The sequence below is a fragment of the Ochlerotatus camptorhynchus genome, unplaced genomic scaffold (genome assembly GCF_037179485.1).
Source record: "Ochlerotatus camptorhynchus isolate MF236.1 unplaced genomic scaffold, CSIRO-AGI_Acam_v1.1 ptg000472l, whole genome shotgun sequence".
Lineage (NCBI taxonomy): Eukaryota > Metazoa > Arthropoda > Insecta > Diptera > Culicidae > Ochlerotatus > Ochlerotatus camptorhynchus.
The window spans coordinates 394835-416133 of record NW_027040958.1 but is presented as its reverse complement, the minus strand read 5'-3'; the positions used below and the strand labels follow the sequence as shown (position 1 = coordinate 416133).

At 37.1% G+C, this 21299-nt stretch overlaps 1 protein-coding gene across 16 annotated transcripts in view; it reads right to left on the bottom strand.

The window, feature by feature from the left end:
* The window catches only part of mtd (mustard), a 509755-nt gene that overhangs the window by 131166 nt on the left and 357290 nt on the right, over positions 1-21299 (bottom strand). For 8 of the 16 annotated variants that reach the window (XM_065235336.1, XM_065235328.1, XM_065235325.1 and 5 more), the window contains 6 exons: positions 10758-10900; positions 10040-10075; positions 4744-4906; positions 4534-4675; positions 4409-4465; positions 4164-4241 (listed from right to left, as the gene is read on the bottom strand). In XM_065235336.1, coding sequence (XP_065091408.1) covers positions 4164-4241; positions 4409-4465; positions 4534-4675; positions 4744-4906; positions 10040-10075; positions 10758-10900 — 619 coding nt within the window. The remainder of the gene's footprint in view (positions 1-4163; positions 4242-4408; positions 4466-4533; positions 4676-4743; positions 4907-10039; positions 10076-10757; positions 10901-21299) is intronic. The other 8 variants (XM_065235331.1, XM_065235334.1, XM_065235335.1 and 5 more) reach the window with 3 other exon arrangements.

Sequence of the window (21299 nt, the reverse complement as noted above, 5' to 3'; positions counted from 1 at the left end):
CCCCTTTTGTACAAATTCTACGTTAGAGAAATTGATGTCTGTCTTAGTGACAATTACACATTGAGACAACTTGCAGATGACGGCGTAGTGTCTATCACAGGGCCAAAAGAGGTTGACCTGCAAGGACCCTTACAGGATACCTTGGACAATTTGTCTACTTGGGCTATTCAGCTAGGTATCGAATTTTCCACGGAGAAAACTGAGTTGGTCGTTTTTTCTAGGAAGCATAGCCCAGCACAACCGAAGCTTCAACTTTTGGGTAAACCGATCACTCATTCCATGTCTTTTAAATATCTCGGGGTCTGGTTCGATTCCAAATGCACCTGGAGATCCCACATTGAGTATCTGAGACGAAAATGCCAACTAAGGATCAATTTCCTCCGATCAATTACCGGAACGTGGTGGGGAGCCCATCCACAAGATCTTTTGACGTTGTACCGGACAACGATTTTATCGGTTTTAGAGTACGGTAGTTTTTGCTTCCAGTCGGCAGCTAAAACGCACATCATCAAGCTGGAACGGATCCAGTATCGTTGTCTTCGCATCGCGTTAGGATGCATGCACTCGACTCATACTATGAGTCTCGAAGTGCTGGCGGGCATGTTGCCACTATCCGTCCGTTTTTCAGAGTTATCTCTTAGGCTCCTCACCCGTTGCGAAGTAATGAACCCACTGGTGATCGAAAATTTTGAGAAGCTTCTGGAGCCAAAACCTCAAACATGTTTTATGACTTTGTACTACCTATATTTAACACAGGATGTCAGCCCTTCAAGAAATATTCCCAATCGTGTAATCTTCTCCGATTTCGGCAATTCAGTGAATTTTGATTTATCTGTGACGCAGGAAATCCGCGGAATTCCAGAGCATCATCGTCCTATGATTGCTCCGTCATTATACGCTGCAAAGTTTGGCCATGTTGATTCTGCAAGAACGTTTTTCACAGATGGATCTCTAATAGAGGAGTCCACTGGTTTTGGTGTATTTAATGAATTTCATAGCGCCTCTCGAAAACTTGAAGCTCCTTGTTCGGTGTATGTGGCTGAACTGGCAGCAATTCACTACACTTTGGAAACTATTGCTTCACTTCTTCCACACCATTACTTTATTTTTACGGATAGTCTCAGTTCTGTCGAGGCTATCCGTTCCATTAGGCCGGTAGAGCACTTCTCGTATTTTCTCTTGAAAATACGAGAACTGCTTAGTGCTTTATACGTGCGCTCTTTCATCATCACCTTCGCGTGGATCGACAGATCGCCTATAGTGAATTTTTCTCTATTTATCGTCAGCAGTCACTCGTTAGCTGGCAACATCAATGGAGTGAAGGGAGCTTGGAACGATGGCTACATTCAATTATCCCTAAGGTGTCGAAGTTTGCATGGTTCAAAGGGTTGGACTTGAGTCGAGACTTCATACGCGTGATGTCTCGTCTCATGTCCAATCACTATTGTCTAAACGCTCACTTGTTCCGTGTGGGGTTGGGAGACAGCAATCTCTGTAAATGTGGACAAGGTTACCAGGACGCTGATCACATCCTTTGGTCTTGTGCGGAGTATCGTGGAGTCAGATCACATTTTTATGATTCCCTTCGGGCTCGAGGTAGACAACCTAATGTTCCAGTTCGGGATATTTTGGCTAGACGCGATCTGGAGTTTATGAAACTCATATATGTTTACTTTAAGGATATTAACCTTAGATTGTAAGTTTGATTAACCTTGTGTTTAGTTTGTATTTTGTACGTGTGGGTTTTTTTTTTCAATGTTTGTTATCAAGATGAATAGAAATAATTTCATGCTTTAGGATTAATTAAATAGTTGTTTCGTAAACCACATTTCAAACCTCCTTCTTCCCTTTTCCCATCCAAAAAATTGTAAATCTCCACTAACCTCGAGACAACCGCGATACCCCACATCCCTCTCCAAAGGGGGAATTCGGTAAAGAGAGATGATACAACCGATTTGTACCTTCCTAAAGTTGTCCTAGCTCGCTTTCTACTCTCTATATGCAATTTTCACACTGCCGTACTCTAAACGGAACTATCAATTCTTTACTTTCATATCCTCATCTATCGTATACAAATTACCACTTTAGTCTGTTATTTGAAATTCTTCAACTAAATAACAACCCGGTAATCGTAATGGATTGAGAAAAAAACAATTACATTCCATTAAATCAGGTTTTTTTTTCATTTCCGGCTTATTAAGCAAAACCCGCACTTAATCTTTCTTAATCTAGCGCAGTTTAGCACCAAACGGAATGTTATTATTACTTATGGCTTCCAAATTTATTTACCTTTCCGTATGTACCGTAATATTTGATAAAAAGAATCCAATCGTTGAGATATTGTCAAAAGTCTAACACTGCTTTTTGACGCCAAACTCGGCCTACGGATTCTAAACTCGGCCTAACGCAATGAAACGCCATTGAAACGCCAATGAATTCACTTCGGCCTATCGGATGAAGACAAAAATTGATTCGGTCGGAGCGCTTCTTTTGTTTTTGGGAATAATGGGTGCAAGCCTTCATACCACGCATTCTCATTGACTTCGTTCTGTAGCTTATTAATTAAAGTATCGTACCAAACGCATAATTGACTTGGTAACTCTGAAATCATGGATTTATTTGAAGTTTTCTGCTCGATAGGCCCAAAATGGGCGATTAGGCCGAAGTAGTTCGCTACCCTATCTCAATAATAAACAATACCATAACTTATCGCTGTTTAACAGGTATTTTGGTATAGAGATTACTGGAATTATGGTGGACTAAAATATTGACCATGCACCATACAGGGGATATTAGCACAAACGCTATCTTTTTTGTTTGTATAACACCGATTCCAAACCTTCACACGCGTCGAAAGCAATTGATACCGATAGGTAAATGTTTATGTTTCAAATTAGTGATAATGAAAATCCAAACAAACAAACATAATGCGCGAAAAATATTCATTTCGACCAGACATAAATTTGCCAAAAATATAGTATACCAACAGAACCCCAGCAGATAATGATTGCGCAATAAATGGATTAATCGTAGCCAAGTCTACTGAGTTTGACCCACTAATGAACCGACTGATACGAACGCCGCTGAGAACACTCAATCATCCTGTCTACCGGAATTTCACGCAAGATAATAGTTTCCTGAAATAGTGCTTTCAGCATTGACGTCAACAACATACAGCTGCCTAATTACCTGCAAGTGCTAATTTTACATCGTGGTCACATAAAACATCACCCATCAATGAACCATTCTCTAACGGTCAACTCTAACAAACAGCAGCCATTTAGTTTACTCTTGTATTGTTTATGCACTGTACAATCCGAATTCAAATGTCAGATTTGAAAGAGGGTGCGTTTTTAAAGAAAGCGAAACTGAATACTAAAAAACGGAATGCATTGCCAGACTGTGATCAAACAAAAGCAGTAAGAATTTTGAAACATATAAACGACTAAAAACATATGGAAAGAAGCAGTTACATTTTAGATTCTTGCCTACCGTCTAACCTAAAGTTCTACAGTGAGGTGAGTTTTTCTAATTGGAAATAATCAGGTGAAGCAAATTTTGTTTGGGGTAAGTGAACGAACTCATTCGAAAACAAAAGTAGGAGTTCAGCCAATGGTAAACAAACTACCGAAAACGAAAAAAAAAAAGGAAAAGGAAAATCCAACTGAAAGTGCAGTTTGGGCTATAGCGATCGATCGTATATTACAATGCAAATGATCGGAAATACCGGACAAAGGACATGAGCAAGTCTCTATGATAGAACATTCATCGGTTTGAAACATCATTCAGTGAACGGTCTGCTGTACGAACTGTGTATTGTTACAGGCTTATTACGTGTGTGGGATGTGTGAGAGTCTATCATACTTATAGAGGCAACGAGACGATTCACTACCAAACAAAGAACGAACGGTGTACAGTACAGGGATAGTGTTTTGTCGAAACCGAGAAACAAAGACAAAAATCATTCCTCATAGCCAGAAAACAGAACGCAGTATTACGGGAGAGGTGATTGGACTACTTGGCTTACTATTACAAAAGAAAGGTACTGGTGGTGTTGACAAGTGTGATTGGATAGAGATTGAGATAGTGGAAAAAGAACCGACGGACTCTGAGCACGGGCGAGTCCGCGCGATCTTCTATTTCGTAAAAGTGGGAATTCTAACCTCACAACCATCCAAATCGTTGGATCCGGTTTGGCTTTTGATTATATTGTAGGTCTTGACAAACGGTGCCTTCAGCATCTGCACTCAGCAGGTTCAGTTAACCGTGTGAGGTAATGTTAATCACGTAAGAGATAGAAAAGTTGACGTTAGTAATCATCGAGGGATTCGGGTTTAGGTCAATGGACGCGTTGAATTTTGATTTTCATCCTACTGAAATATAGAGTGAAAGGAAACTTAGCACTCACCTCCCATGATTCTCGGGTGTACTCGGTGATTTCGCCTTCGCTGGCAGAACGTCCATCCTGTTGCGCAAGCAATTGCTCGTTAGATTTTCGTTAACAGGTATTCGGGTGTTCAGAACAATACTCACCTTGGTCGGACTGCCGCCCTTGGTAGCCCAATCGGTGTCGTTTTGGATTAGCTCGTAGCCACGCTCCTTGATGGCTTTTTCGTCTAGCTCACCATACAGATGCTGTACCCAAGCGGTCAGGAATCGATACAGCTCGTCAACCCTAGCGGAAATGGAAATTCAACGATCGTTAACCAAGACCAATTGGCAAAACGCAGAGCGCGGGCTTACTTGTTCTTGGGAATACTGAACCAATATTCCGGCCGTAGTTTGTTCTTGCCGTAGGACATGACCGTAGTCGGTAGCGGTGTGTTCTTGCCGATCTTGCGACCCATGCGCAACCGCAGGTACATCGGTGGATCGGGACAGGCACGGGCCGGTCGTGGGATAAGCTCTGTGGGTGAGAACAGGGTGAGGCATTAGTACAGTTCGGCGTGTTGGGTCCTGGGTCGGTAGACGGCGGTGCTCAAATGATGGTGACATCAAATACAGGATAACGGTGAGCATACATTGAACATCGAAAGCTGGTGATAGTAGACAGTACGAGGGGCTAACACTGTTCGGTACTTACATTCGTTTCATAAGGGTTGGGTTTGCAACAATCAACACAGTCAATGCCCGATATTGAAGGTCCAATTCAGTTAAAGAGTTGTAGTTAAATTACCCCGAATACCCCAATTCTGCTTGTTGGAAGAACGAGCAGCAATAACAAGAATTGAGGATCACGGGCCATTGGAGTTATGCCGCACGCTATGTCTGAAGGCACTTTTTTTTACAACATTCATGTACCTCAGATTTTCCTTGACAGGATGTTAGTATTGATCCTAACAATCAAATCTGTGATGGTTTTAAAATATTTCATCTTGGGTTTTTTGAGAAAAAGTGTTTTGAAGTTTACAAAGTCGATTATGAAGGCGTATATGGACTATTGACGATACAAAACTATTACGAATTGAACAAATGCAGTTAAACAAGATTCAAATGATGATTGAATTAATCTAAATGGCATTAAAGAGTTCTCTTTGACTCTCAAGTGAGATCCGTATTGATTATGTCGACTTTGACCAAAATCAATTAATAATTGTTGCTAGAACAACTTCTTAATTAATTTCTCTTCCCTCATAAGAGTAAAAGAGAAAGAAACGAGCAGGACAGTCTAAGGCAGCCACGTAATCATAGTAGGCATTGATTTTCGTCCTGTTTCGAATGTTTTTGTTTTTATTTGAGGTATCGTGCAAATCTGGAAAAATTAAAAAAAAAACTTCATGAAGAAAATAGAGAGTCGCTTGTTGTGCTTCGAAAAGCGACTCTGTAAAAAAAATCAAGCCACTTTAGCCGACGATGGTTGAAAGATGTTTACTCCATGGAGTTTAATAAAGGAGATTGTAGGTATCCGAAAAATTTGTGTCCCGTACTCAGCAGGTGGTGAAGGTCCTGGAAGGTGGAACATCCTGAGGGGTGGACAATTTGCTTGGATTTAAAAAAATAGATATGTTTGACTCGATGACGAGATCGAAAATAAATTCTGGCAACCATGACGAATTGGTTTGAAAATCGTCTAACCGATAATACAGGAATGAAACTCACATGAGGTTAGTTACTCTTGCCCAGTGAGTTTAGGTAGTCCTAACCTTGAATTACTACAGAATTGCTAGAGCTTCATTGCAATTCCCATATTTTGAATAAGAAAACAATTAGGAAGATTCAGCGACTTTCTAGGAAAATCTGCGAACTATAGGGAACTGTAGTGAATTTTAGGAAAGTTCGGCAAACTATAAATAAGTTCCTCCAAAGAAACAGAGAAATTCAACAACTTTCAGAGAAGTTCATTGAACTTCAGGAAAGACTTCAGGAAAATTCTTCAAACTTTAAAGGTGTGCTTCGCTCTCCAGATCTGCCAACTTCAGGGACATTTTGTGAGCTTCAGGGGAGTTCAATGCCCTCCTGGTAAGTTCTACGAACTTCAAGAGTGTTCTGTGAACTATAGCGACATTATATGAATTTCAATGATGTTCTGCAAACAGTTCTTTAAACGTGAGGAAATTTTTGCAACCTTTAGGATGGTCTGTGAACCACAGGAAAATTTAATAACATTAGGAAAGTACTATGAATTTTAAAAAAACGTCTGAGAATTTTAAGAAAAAAAAAACAAGAACATCAAAGAACATCATGAAAGTTAGAAGAATTTCATCTAAGTTCAACGAAATCAAGGACAAACATATGAACAGGGATTTGAATTTGAATGTATAATATAAGCTGTCTCATCGGGTCGTTGGTGGAACAACTACCACTCTATGTCTTAGAAAACAGGTATAATATATAATATAAATGAGAGTTTTCCACCTAAAAAAAATCGTGAGTACGGCTCACGCATGTTACATTGCCCTTTACCGGTATAAAAAAGGGAGCAGTTTATGAAAATTGAGCTTCATAAATATCCAGAAGATCAAACTCGACAGTCAAAGTTGTGCGGGTGTGTAGATGTTTGTAAGAAAAAAACACCACAGAATAAAAAATTTCAAATTATGTCGGACGCAGGTTTCAGAATTCAGACTTCAGAATCTCTCCAAATTGGCAGATGAAAGTAAGCATCACTTTGTTGCCAAAAGCATTAGATAATTAGCAGGCAAAAAACTAGTCTAGGTTAGTTTTTCAAACGTCGCAGGAAGACCAATGCGTTTAAATTTGAAACAGTCAGGAAAAAACCTAAGATTTCTCACGAAGATTTACTCAGCTTTAAGAAAGATCTTAATCTGAGTGTTAATAAGGTCAGTATGTAACAGTTATCTTTATAACTTTATATTTTACATGACTTTAAACTATACTTTTGTTATATTACATACGCTAAAATTGGCTAAATTTATGAGACATACCGGCCGTCAAACTATCCAGCCCGGCCTCAAATCAGCTATGAGGAAAGACAACGCGGCAAGAATGATCCCCATAACGCAATATGGCGGCTGCCGCAAATGCGACTCAGCATACGCAATTTGGATTCGCTGGTCACCATTGTAGGTGCTTGATAAACGCCATTGCCTGATAATCGTGCAGTTTTTGAAGGATGAAATTTTAATCATCAGCTAATGAAAAACAACACATCGCTGATTTTTCGATATGTTGTGTAAAAAAGCCTAAATTTTTAAGGAAAAATATAAAAACACATTGCACCCTCTATCTACAAACCATAAAAACCATAATAAACGAATACAATCAATGTTTTCAAATATAAAATCCAATTTTTTTAATATCATTATATTGCATCATTACAAGTACCGTAAAACGGGGTATCTTTGCTAATGCGGGTAACTTTGATGGTATAATAAAAAGAATAAATTTACTCGCTGTGCTTTTTCCAAATAAGAAACATTGGTTCCATATTGTAGCTTAGGGTCTTTCCGTTGATATGGTGTATAGTTTTTAAATAGTATGTGTTACATATTTTACAAACATATTAATAAACCATTTTCGTGTTTTTCGCCTTTTTAAAAAAGCACTCAACCATCACTTATGAAATGTATTTCCGATACAGTCATCACAAATTCAATATTGCATTCTTATTGCTGATGAAGTTTCCTGATTATATTTTCATTCAAAGTTTCATACTTAAAGAACTAAATTGTTTGAAAAAAAATATTACGAAAGAATTAACTCTTGGATCCTCAGTACTTGTTTTAAAAATATAAAATTTGAAAAACAGTCATTGCTGTAAAAAATATTAAGAATATACTTTAAAAAAACCATCAATGTTACCCCGTTTAACGGTACTTTTAATTACCTTTCATTTGATATTTTGATCTTTAAAATTGGCCAAGCTATAATATTAAAAAAAAAGTCATTTTTGAAAAAAAAATAAACGTTTTTTTGGACTACCCTAACGTTGAAATAGTCACCCTCCTAATGAAAAAAAAAAAATTACGATGAAGATCAAAACTACCCTTTCCTACCAAAATCTGAGAACCACTATATCGTTTTAAAATGGAATGGCTCAATAATAGTAAATTTAGAGACTTAACCATTGTTTAATTATTTTATTAATTAAACATTCTGAGATCATTACATTGTTACGATATCTGACGGTACCGAAGAGGGAATCTTACTGTATCATTGAAACTCAGTGTTTTGACAACTTTAATCCCCTTTTGAATCATTTTCAGCTGAATTTGTTTCGATCCGTAACAGTTTTGTATCATCAATAGTCCGTATACGCCTTTGTTAACAGCTAAGTAAACTTCAAAACACTTTTTCTCAAAAAACCCAAGATGAAATATTTTAAAATCTTCGCAGATTTGATTGTTAGGATCAATACTAACTTCCTGTGAAGATAAAACTGAGGTACATGAATGTTGCAAAAAAAGTGCCTTCCGACATAGCGTGTGGCGTCCGGGAACCGCACAATCGAATTAAAATTCCTTCAAGCCAGGGAATCGTTTAAAACCCAGAAAATCATTTCAGGTGGCAAAGGTGGCATTTGCCAGAAAAAAAAATTCTAGGCGGAAAAATTGCTCCTTGAACATCTACAAAGTTCTCTTATCTTTACTTCTTGGAAATATTCGCAATTTACTGTTTACTCATTTAATGTGTAGTCCCAGTCAGGCATGGCAAATCATTTACATTCATTTCTTGCATTCATTTACATTCATTGGCCTCTAACTTTTTTCATCAACAGAATTCCATGAAATGATGTATGAAGCTTTTGTAGGTTTTAATATTAGCTACAACCTTTTTGAATAACTCAAATCTGTATATCTTATGCATGATGAACCGGGGCAAACAGAACATACCTATGTTTTTCAGTGAATGTAAATTACATTCACTAAAAAGTAGTAACAAGTTCTTCCCGCTCTAGTTCGTCAGGTATAAGAGGTACAGATTTGATATATCGACAAAAGTTGTAGTTAATATCAAAACCTACAAAAGTTTCATATTTCATTTAACGGAATACTGTTGATGGAAAAAGTTAGAGGCAAATGAATGCACAAAATTAATGTAAATGATTTGCCATTCCCAGTCTCCCTCGAAAATGCTTACTTTGTAGCGAGCTTTGTAGTCAATATCGAGTCTTTTATAGTCATTATTGGGTATTTTGCGGTTACCGTGTAGGCCGAAAACCTCTTAAATAAAGAAACAAAAAAAAAGTGTCATTCCCTCTGACAATTAACAACACATTTCCTACAAAAAACGGAACACACTGAATTATAAACATTCAAAGTTCAATGGAGGATCTGAAAGTTCGATTCTTCCGGAAAATTATGGCGATACAAAACGATGAAAACATGCAAGATCACAATGGATAAACATTCAGTGAGTTCGATGGGTGGAAAGAAGAAGAAAGGTAATGTAGATGAATTGAGCTAATCACACTGTAAAATGAAAATGTACACAGTGAAAAGTTAAAATCAAAAGATGACCCCAGCCATGAGTAGGAAGATCGTGTGCGCAAAAGCTCGTTTATGTATGTTCATGATACCGTACGTACACACACACACACACATACATACAAGCACGTACACGCTTGCTGCGGACCTACCAAGTTTCTCAAGTTGCGGAAACAATGGCGCCTTCACTAGAATGATGTTGTACGTATATATATATATTGGTATGTTGATATTGGTGTGGTTTGTACATTTTTGTATTTGCGGTTTGATTTTTTTGTATGAAAAAGTAAAAATATATAAAAAATACATAACCGAATAGTTACAAACTGAAAAAGTGAATGATTTGTATTTTGAAATGAGACAGTTTCAGTGAACAGATCAAGATTTTCATAGGACTCTTTTATCGGTGCCGCAAATGTAGGATGAGTTGCGTGAGTTGACGAATTTCGAGAAATAACGCTACATTTATCAAGTGCAAGAGCATTTTCAGTTGAAAAGGAGATTTTTCATTTTCCTATAAGTGAAATCTTCTTCGTGCAGTTAGCGAACTCTTAGAAAAAAAAAAACAAGAAACACTGAACGGATTTTGAAATCTAGATAGTAATTGTAACAAACAAAACCGTATCCTCTAACAAGTGATGCAAACGCTTTGCTTTGATCGACTCCTACATATCTCAGATCCACACAAGGCTAATCCTTGGAGATCGAACCTCTTAGCAACCGAAACCAGCAACAACAAAATGAAACGACACTGTCCAATCAATAAAAAAAAAAATGCTGTTAAAGAGAACTTATCAGAAACGATCGAATTTGGAAACAGAAGAGTTAAATTACCAAGAAGAAGTATATTGGAGGCGGGAAAATACTTACTGTCGAAGCTAACGAACAGTGTTGGCATGTCGTCAATCGAAACCATCGAACGGTAGTCTAGCTTTGGTGGTGCCTGCTTCTGCTTGGTGGCAGCGGATCCGGTCTCGGATTGCGGTCGGATGAAGGTTCCTATCGAGGAGCGCCTGGTGGGAGGAGGAGAGAGGTTTTAGATTTTTTTTTTCTGCATCATCAAACTATTTAACAATGAATTAAAACGGATATAACATTGAGTTCTACGAGACGTTCGTTCGTTGTTAACAAGATATTTGAACAAGAAATAACAGACTATTCCAATTGAAAGGATGTTAAAACTGTGCCTGATAACACGCTCGTGACAGGAAAGTCTTCGGAACTGAAAATCACAAAATCACTACATGATGGAATTGGAATGGGACGAATATCGGATGAATTTGCCAAATGTCGTAAGTACTTTTGTAAAAAATTACTTCAAACGTCTATTTGTTGAAACTGCTAGGTTACACCTCCATCATGTAGAGGCCATTTTCATCCTCCTGATGGTGGTGTTAGTTTGTGTGGGCTAGCTAGCCAGCGACAATTATTTACCAAAATACTTACGACCCATCAAACAATTTGAGCTAATTGACAGCTGAAAGAGACATTTGCGCATACTTTTGCTTCCAATGTTTGTTGGAGATCTTTTGACAATGCATCCAAGAAATAATCGTTTCAAAAAATTGATACTACAACACAATAGAGTTTCGATGAAGATTCACGTAAAGTTGATGATACCTACATTAAAATGATAATTGTTCGGTCGTTCTGGCGACAAAACACAGTTTTTCTATCTACAAACAATTTGGCCAGGTACTTCCATGCTGATTATAGATCAGTTCTCTGAACCTGACATTATCTATGTCTTGCACTACACTCTAAACGATATTGTTGTGATATATGATAGTAAACGTATTGTTAAAAAAAAAAATCGAATTGGATGCTGCATACCAATTGAAACAATGAAGTTAAATAAAAGAGTAATCATTTCATCAACCTAAATGACACCGATAAAGCGGGTATTATGTACACACACATATAATAATTGAGGATAACTGCAAAAGAAGTGGAAAAATGATTCGATATTTTTTTCTTGGGAGCTTTTATGACGCCATGGATGAGTTCTCTGGTTTTACGCGTAGTTTTATTTAACAGGCTGGAACCACTTGAGAAGTCGTTTTCTGGTAAAATCACGAGACACATTGTTATAATTCGCTCAGGGGATTCGTAACGTAACAATTCTGGTTTTATGATTTGGACTCGAAGAATGCTTTAAATCCCCATATTAGGGCTGGTAGTGGATATGTAATATAATAGTAGTGACTTTAGTGACTAAAATAATGAAAATAGTGACCAAATAGTGACTTCAAATCCAAAAAAAAAGTGACTAATAGTGACATTAATTGCTCGAAATAAATGATTACAATATTTCGTTGACTGCGAGCCACTTCGAGAAATTGTATAAACTCACAATCACAACCCATCCTGAACATTTGTCATGCTCCTTTAAAATAAAATAAAATAAAATAATGGTTTACCGATCCCATAAACTTGCCTCGAAAAATTATTATTTATTTATTGAACAGTGAACCAGGAAAACCGGGAAAAAATTGGGAAAAGTCCGTGAATTTCGATGACAAACCGGAAAAAATAAGATTCTGGACTTTCAAACAATTGCAAGGCTCCTGGACTGGAAAATATTTTCAGGATACAGTCACTTTAATGAACTAAATTTAATGAGATTTTGAAAAGATAACAACAATGTTTTTCAGAGAAAAATACCAATAGGTCTTTTTTAAGGACTCTAAGAGAGATTTCACTAGAACTCAAAGTCATTTGTTTTGGGACTTCAGACGTTCAGAGTAGAATATTTAGGTAGTTCTTTTGGAAAATTCATGACGATTGTGAAGCGGATTCCAGGTCCATTTCAAATGCGCGAATTCTGAAGAGAGTTTCATGGATCTCACAATAAAAACCAAGGGAGTCGAATTTTGAGGGAACAATTCCAAAGGAATTCTGATATGAGTTTTATGAGAATTCCGAGTTTAATTCCAAGAGCATCTTGAGAAGAATTTCAAGGGTATTATGAGGAGAATTCCAAGCGAATTTTCAGAAGAATTTAGTGGAGAGCTCCAAGATAGTTATGAGCAAAGTTGTGTGACAATTCTGAGGAAAATTGCATGTAAATTATAAATTATTCAGACTAATTCTAAATAGAATGTAAGGAGTCAGTTTCAGTAAGTTTTTTCGAAGCGAATGTTAGGATGAATTCTTCGATTTTTTTTTCTGAAATATTGAATAGGTCTCTCGGAGAGAATCTCAAGGTAACTTAAGAGAAACTCTGAAAATAACTCTGTGATAGGAAATGATTCTAAAGGAAATTTGAGAACATTTCATAAAAATCCTGTAAAGAGTTTTGAGCGAACTTTTTTCAATATAGTTAAAACATCGAAAAATCATAATGACTTCTAGAAGCGAACGATTTTTCTCTAAAATAGTTTGGTATTGCCCTGTTGCTAAATAAACATTTAAATTAAGCATATATGCGACTGAGCCGAAGAGATCACTAAGCTAAATGGGTTATAATTTAGTTATCAGAAATTGCCCTGGCTCAAATCAACCGGGAAAATCACCAAAATTTTGGGAAAGCCCCGGGAAACTACAAATTGGGATTTGCAGGTCACCATGATCATGACTAATGCAAATTTGATTTTCGTTTTATGTGACGCAAAATTTGAAAATTTTGCTCTTTTTAAAATTATTTTCCACTCTACGCTTTATCCTTAAAGTACACTATTTTTTTTTATTATTGATTTGTGAATTTATCATTAAATGAGTTACTTACTCGACCTATTTGAGTGATGTTGGAAATAAAATGAAAATATCATTTGCATCATCCTTCCCGAGTAGCACACTTTCATCACAATTAGTTACAAAAACTTGTTTATGACTGAAATAAGTCGTATATAAGTTTCCAAAATTGATTTGTAACAAGCGTGCTACTACGGTTATGCCCTATTAGGTAATCAAATAATAATAACAAGGCAAATGTTGACAATTTTTAGACAATAAATTTTAAAGACCTCGAATATGGAAACTTTTGAAACACCTCAGATTTGTATAGCTCTAGGAGCTACACAACTTTTCCAGATAGCGGTCCAAGAAAAAATCTCATTATTCTGGAACGAGGAAAATTGTCCAAAATGGAAAGATCGTGAATACAAACGGCAAATTATCTGACTCCTATTTCACTTAAATTCGCAAAAACGTAGGTCACAGAAATGACTAAATTTTTACTCAAAGATGCGTAATTGTCACTCATATATGAATAAATGGCATTCAAATATCAGTGATATTCGCTCATATTTGAATAAAAATTTACTCAAATGCAAATTTTAGTGAACGGGACTCACATATGAGTCAGATTTATTTGCTGTGTAAAATATTTTGCATGCGTCTCGGACTTAACATCTGGAAATCCAAAAAAAAATTAAAGATTCCGGGATATCGAAATCTCTAAGACAAACAAGTTAAGAAACTTGTGCGGCCTGGAATAATTTTCATATTTTGAATTTAGGGAATGTAAGTTCACAGTCCTTGAAAAATTTAAATTAGTAAATTTTTCTAGACCATTTTTTGAAATATCTAAGACTTGGAAAACTTCCAAGATCACGAAGTAAAGAAGCCAGGATGTTGGAATAAGATTTTTTTTTATCCAAACCTCAGAAAATTTGCTATTACTATTTCGATATCACAAGGCAAAAGAAAAACTTAGAAATTTTATAATTCGGTCTGAAAAAAAAAATCGAAGACCTGAATGTCTTAATCATGGAGATGAAAAAAAATTAAAAAATATTAGTGATTCCATCAGCACCAATTGGACAGTTCTGGTCTGTTTGCAACTCTTCTTTGTTGGACTTTACACGCTGATTTTTAATGAAACTTTTTAACAATTTTGTTTTTTACCAAATCGAGCTGTTACTTGATGTGATTTTTTAAAGGAAAATTATTTACTCTTGACATTATAAGTCGTAAAAAAGTGACTTTAGTAACGAAATTTTAAGAAATAGTGACATTAGTGACTTTTAGGTGAAAAAAGTAACTTTTTAGTGACTGACTTGAAAATAGTGACCAAGTCACTAAAAAGTGACCTGCTACCAGCCCATATAAAATTTAAAACAAAAGCGCCAGCTCTTGTTATATCAGAATGAGCTGACAGTTTCAGAGAGCGGTTTTCTCACCTGATGGCACAAACCTAATAAAATAATACAAAATGTATCCGATATACATATATCTGTAGGCCAGGCTTTCGTTCACATATTTCCATGCTTGAGATCACATATTTCTTGTTGTTACACTTTTCTGAAATTTCTAGCCCCATAATCCGGAACGGTTTACCAAGACCAGGATCTTGAAACTAGTTTTCTATCAAAGTCTCAGAATCGTGAAGATTTTTGTTAATCAATGTTTGAATTTACTTATTTTTTTTTCTTTTAAACTTATTCTCAAGATATCTTTGCAAATGTCTTAAAGATTTCATACGGATTATTTTAAAATGTCTTTAGAACTACTTTTAATTTCAGGATTACCGTCAATGATCTTTTAATTATGTCCGGTATTCCTTAGATATTTGTTCCATAACAGTGCAGAACACTCAAGGAATTGCTTCCATTAATTTCTCCATAATATTCATTACAATTCACTTGGAATATTAACCGGGAATCTCTTGGTATGCCATTAACAATTTTGAAAAGTATTTTTCCAACATTTCGTTGGAATCTACCTCAGAGTTGGGTGTAATCTCTGAAATACCATGAAATTCTTCTCAAAATGCTCAGTCTGAAACCAAAACTTATCATGTGACATATCAAATAATGAAGAAATTCAAAACTACACACTTAAAAAAATTATGTAAATTTAGGTGTTCTGAGACTGACATATATACGAGCGTCAGTTTTGACATAAAATTGAATCATAATAGACGTGAAGATCAGCTCAATCAAACGTACTTTCAAACTTTTCAGTCTCGGAGCGCTTAATTTTACATGACATGTTTGTTTACGTCTCATCATTTATGTCAAAGATAGATTCCGTCACGTGTAAGATTAGGTATTTCTAAGTGTGTACACTTCTTCAAGATGACAGATGTTATGCCGTCCGGACCGGGGTTTGATGAACATTTTAACCGAGCGCAAGCTGATTCAACAGTATTATGTAATATAGGTGGATGAGGACCAATGACAGAGCCTGGAGGTACATTAGCTGCTGCATCAGTCATCAGATGTGGGTCCAATGGTTCGTCGGTAAATACTGCTGATAATTGTTCTTTGAAATGGTCAGTTAGGGCCCATGCATTAATTATGTCACGCTAAACCGAGCAAAAAATTACCCCTCCCTATCGTGACGTTTGTCCTATACCTAATGCATTGCTTGTCACAAAATCTTAGACTGTAACGTATCTCGTTGCATTGAATGACTCTCTATTCGACATTGTACCCATCCAATCATTTATTGACACTGGATCGAGATACTTGAAAAATTTAGAAATAATTGTGTACCATAAACCTGTAATAGTGAACGATTCTGATGAAATTCAAGAAATTCTTTTTAACAATCATAACTCACAAATTGCAGGACATCCTGGACAAGTGAAATTATACAAGAAATTAAAACCATTTTATTATTGGCAAAATATGAAACAAACTATTAGGAACTACGTAAACAGTTGCAAACACTGTCAACAAAATAAATCTTTTAAAAACACCAAAGAACCATTAACAAAAACTGATACTCCACCACATCCATTCCATACAGTAGCAATAGATACAGTTGGACCTTTACCTATTTCCAAATCCGAATTATATCTTTTCAGGTTAAAGCAGAATGATGTGCAACCAAGTGATATAAAAGCTACAAAGACTCCTCCCATTATGAGTAGTTTGCTATCAAGTAGCGACACTGACTCTTTTCCTTTTGCGTACACGGCGAATGAGAACGACCCAAATTTGAGTTTAGTTCACTCATAATCGCCAAAAGTGCAGGAACTCAGCGATGAGTAAATCTGTCTCATGGTTTCCTGTGGAAAACCTAAAAAATCTGCTCGAAAATGAGGAAATTGATGAAAACTTTATTTAATCTCGGAGTAGTACCAATAAACTGAGTAAATCCAATCTTTACTTTTCTCAAATTCGGGAATTTTTCCCTGGAAAAACCAGGGAAAACATGAAGCAAATTTACTCATCGCTGAGTTCCTGCACTTTATTTCTTATTTCTAAGATAACTAAACTCAAATTTGGATCGTTCTCATTCGCCGTTATATCACCTTGAAAGATATCGGCGCCGGTGGTTAGCGTGATTACCTCTCACCCCAGCAGGCCTGGGTCCAATCTCAGTCGGCGCCACCGGCATGTTCTAAGGCATAACATCTCTGATCACGGCTTCCTTCGGGAAGTAAAGCCGTTGGCCCCCGGTTGAGTTAATGAGTCGATTGGTAGGGTCCAGGTGTGGGAGCTGCCTCTCTGGCGTCGGTAGCATTGGAGCTCAGTACGGAAAACAAATCTCGCGTCACTTTTCAATAGGTCCTATCTACATTGATCGATTCTCTTCATCGACACTCTATTTCGTAAATAACTCGCCTTCACAAATGTTTCCTGCCGTCTTCGTCGAATTAGATGCTAGATTGTTGCTTCTATCCGGCCGTGGCGATTCAAAGTTGATCAAGGTTGATCAAAATAATTTGTACCCCTGCTTCCAGTTTGATTACATGAGCATTTTGTGTGATCATTGGTTCTGACTATGGACCAACAGGCAGATGAATTCTATTGCTACTCTTTACGGTAATAAGCTTGGTGGCCCTGAAAAGAGCCGTTTTGTTGCCAAAGTTGGTGATGATTCAACCTCCGAAACCAAACAGAGTGCGTCTCTGTCACTTCAAAACGTAGATGACATCCATGTCCGCTTACGCTTGGCGTGTTTAGTGTAGGTGACAGCATAACGGATCTCATTTTTTAGGAACACCTTCAGCACACCTCGTAAATCAGACCGGAGATACGTCAGACACCGCCACGGCGAGCCAGACGACGAATGGTAGTTATCTCGAAGAATTTGCGTTTGGTTCTGAATATGGCGATGAATGTGCAAAACATTACGCAATTCTATCCTCCCTATTCGCACGCGCCCGAGGATCGGAGACGAATGCCACATCAGCTTGTTTCGTCTACTTACTACTCTCTGACGACTGTGCTGGGGAAGCAGCATATGCATGTAGATAATGGGTGGATTTGTTAGTTAATTCGACGCTTTTGGACAATGCTGGACATTTACTAGTTTTTCAAAAGTATCTTGTTAAAAATCAACATTCGGAAGCATTGTTATCGATGCGTAGCCATATATCTGATCGATTGGTGGTAAAATTATTGAAATTAGACCAGGGGCAGCTGGTTCAAAATCTTTCTTAATTTGTTACATGTTCTATTTTCGGTTTTCACAAAGTGTACCCCCATATAGTTCTTTTACGTTCCGCGAAGTTTCTTGAAGAACTACAAAATTCCTTGCAACTAGGATAGCAGTTCGTACCCTGCACAGCAAAAATTTAATTTTGGTATCACATCAAAGTGGGTGCACTTCAATCGTGTAAAAAGTATGGTGTAATATTACTTGCCAACACGAAAATCATCCATACAGTGCATGAACTGACAGTACGCTGCTTTTACTACATTTGTTTATTTTTGTGGCCATAAAAATTATATGAGATTTTCGACAAGATTGAAGTGTATCCTCTTGGATGTAATATGAAAATTTATTTTTTGCTGTGTGGTGTAGTGGCTGTAGATGCATTGTCAGACAGCACCAGTAAATCAACAGAGAAAGTGGTAGAGGTACAGCATGAAGAGGTGGTGATAATGGACATGCACTCAAGAGGCCGATAAAGCATGCAAAAACGAAGCCCAGTATCCTCGGTAGAAACGGTTTGTGGATCTGTCGAGATTCGATGCGTTGCAAACAAAAAAAAAGAAGGAAATTGATTTAGATCTCCATTTTAATATTTGTTAAGTCCTTCGGCTCCGCAGAGCTTTCAAAGATATTGAGCCTACTAAAAAAAAAACATTTTGGAAAACATGGTTGAGTGTGACAAATATCCTAAAATTTACAATCCAGTTTTCTTATTTCTCATCATATTTTCAGGTTGACTACTACTTGGGATTAACACACCATGCTTTTTTTCTAAATATATTAGGAATATTATTAGATATATATTTTAGATAAATATTAGATTAAAAATATATTTGAACAGTTCTCAAATTTAAGTACATGTTTAAATTAACTAGTTATGATATCGGCTACATCTTGAAAGGCTGAAATTACAGCTGGATGAAGTCACACGAATCAATTTCAACAGCGAAGACATTTTTTTAAAGGGCCCTCCGAATTATTGGTGCTCCGCCAGCTGCAAAGTACCTATTATATTATGATGGTTTCAATTTGATCCACCAAGATCAATCGGTTCCGAATCAGGCTCTTTTAGCAAATTTTGTGGCGAACTAATTCTGCACTGGCTCTTTGAAGTTTATATGGGAATTACTATAAGAAAAGAGTACTTTTTGTCCTCATCGTTTCTGCACTACACCATAATGATTTACGGAAAAGTTGCCCAAAAGGTCCCCTCCCCTTACGTGAAATTTTCCCAGCTACAACTTTGTTCGATACCACTGTTTAATTGAATGTCTAGAAAATTAGTTATTGATTTATTTCTAAGTTGATAACTTTCTGGTAGGACTAATCGGCTGCTTTCAGGGCAACACTGCATCTTGCTCTTATGACATAATAGCCTGGATTGTTTTTCCTATTATTCCAACGTTGTCTGCTGAGTAGTAAATGGAGCATGTCAGAAGAACATCATCTTCCTAATCAATTAATAACTAATTATCTTAACGTTCAATTTTTCAATTCCCACATAAACTTCAAAGGGCCAAGCTCACATCCTAATGAGATCAAATTTTGTGAGAATGATCAGGAGCTGATTTTAAATCATTTCTCGATAACTTTTTCAAAGGGACGTATCAGCTTTTGTAAACAATGCATTTGATCGTCTATTTGGCATAACTGGTAGCTCGCCCACGCATGATAACACTACCATTAGATAGAGGACATTTTCCCCTACCTGCTAGTGGTGTTAGTAAGCGAGTGCGAGCTACCCGTTACGCCAAATCGACGATCAAATGCATTGTTTACAAAAGCTGATAGATCCCTTTGAAGAAGTTATCGAGATTTGAACTTGGTCGAGCATGAACCATGAAAACTCCATGCACATGGATCGGTAACAAATAACCCCGCCGGTAATTGATGTGTAATCGTTTAACTCATCTTCCGCTTCAAATACTTCTATAGAACCACAATCTCTCAACCCTCAAAAACTGAATACCATCTGGTTCACATCAATCAGCTGTACCAGCAACACTAGAGTGTGACAGGACTACTCGATCAACAGTTCTACGTTGTTTTCTTTATCACCAACCAGCCTCTTTTAGCATGCACGCAGTACGTAGGTACGCTGCCGATCTCCCTGGAGCTCGCCGAGCTTAGCTCATGAGACACAGCACATGTGACACGAATGAGACACGTAGGAATAAAAAAGAGACGCGAAATAATTCGTCTCGAAATGTACCAGGCACCTACGATCTGATTGAAAGCGTGTCTCTATCACGCGGGATGGATGCACGTGTACATTAACTCTGAAATTACTATTCCTTCACTCTTTCTTTATACAGTTAGGGGAAGGAGAGGCATAGTGAACAGGTGGAGCATAGTGAGCTTCCTGTGTTTTAGCCTTGGATTTCTTATGGTTTGAAACAAATTATTTGGTCAATGATCATTGCAATAGTGATATTGAACTTACTACCAAGTAATTTGATTTGAACAATTCAAGATCAACAATTGAAATGGCCTTAACTCCATTTTGTAAACAAACCTTGTAAGGTCATTTTCTCGCGAACCGAAGTCCGCAAAGGCAAACCAACATAATGAACAGGTAGGGGAAATTCTCCTCTACCCAATTGTGGTTAAGGTTTGCGAATGAAGGTTTCGGTTCGCGAGAAAATGGCCTTACAAGGTTTGTTTACAAAATGGAGTTGAGGCCATTTCAATTGTTGGTCTTGAATTACAAGTTTGGAACACCTGTTCACTATGCCCCTCTTACCCCCTTTCCAGTCAGTATAGCCTTTGCGTTGCTAGCGAGTAAAAGCATTACATTATTGCGTGATTAATTGGGGACTTCCAGGGCTGGTAGCCATCACTGCTGTCAAAAATAGTGATTTTAGTGACCATGTTGAAGAAATAAGTGACTAAATTGTGACTGATAGTTGCAAAAATAGTGACTAAAAGTGACCCTTCTTCTTCTTCTTCTTCTTCTTCTTCGCATTTCAAGCTTATTGCTTATCGCATATTAGCTTATTGCGTGCTCTCAACTTAGTGTTCTAGATGCACTTCCACTTCCAGTTATTAATTGAGAGCTTTCGATGCCTGTACCATTTT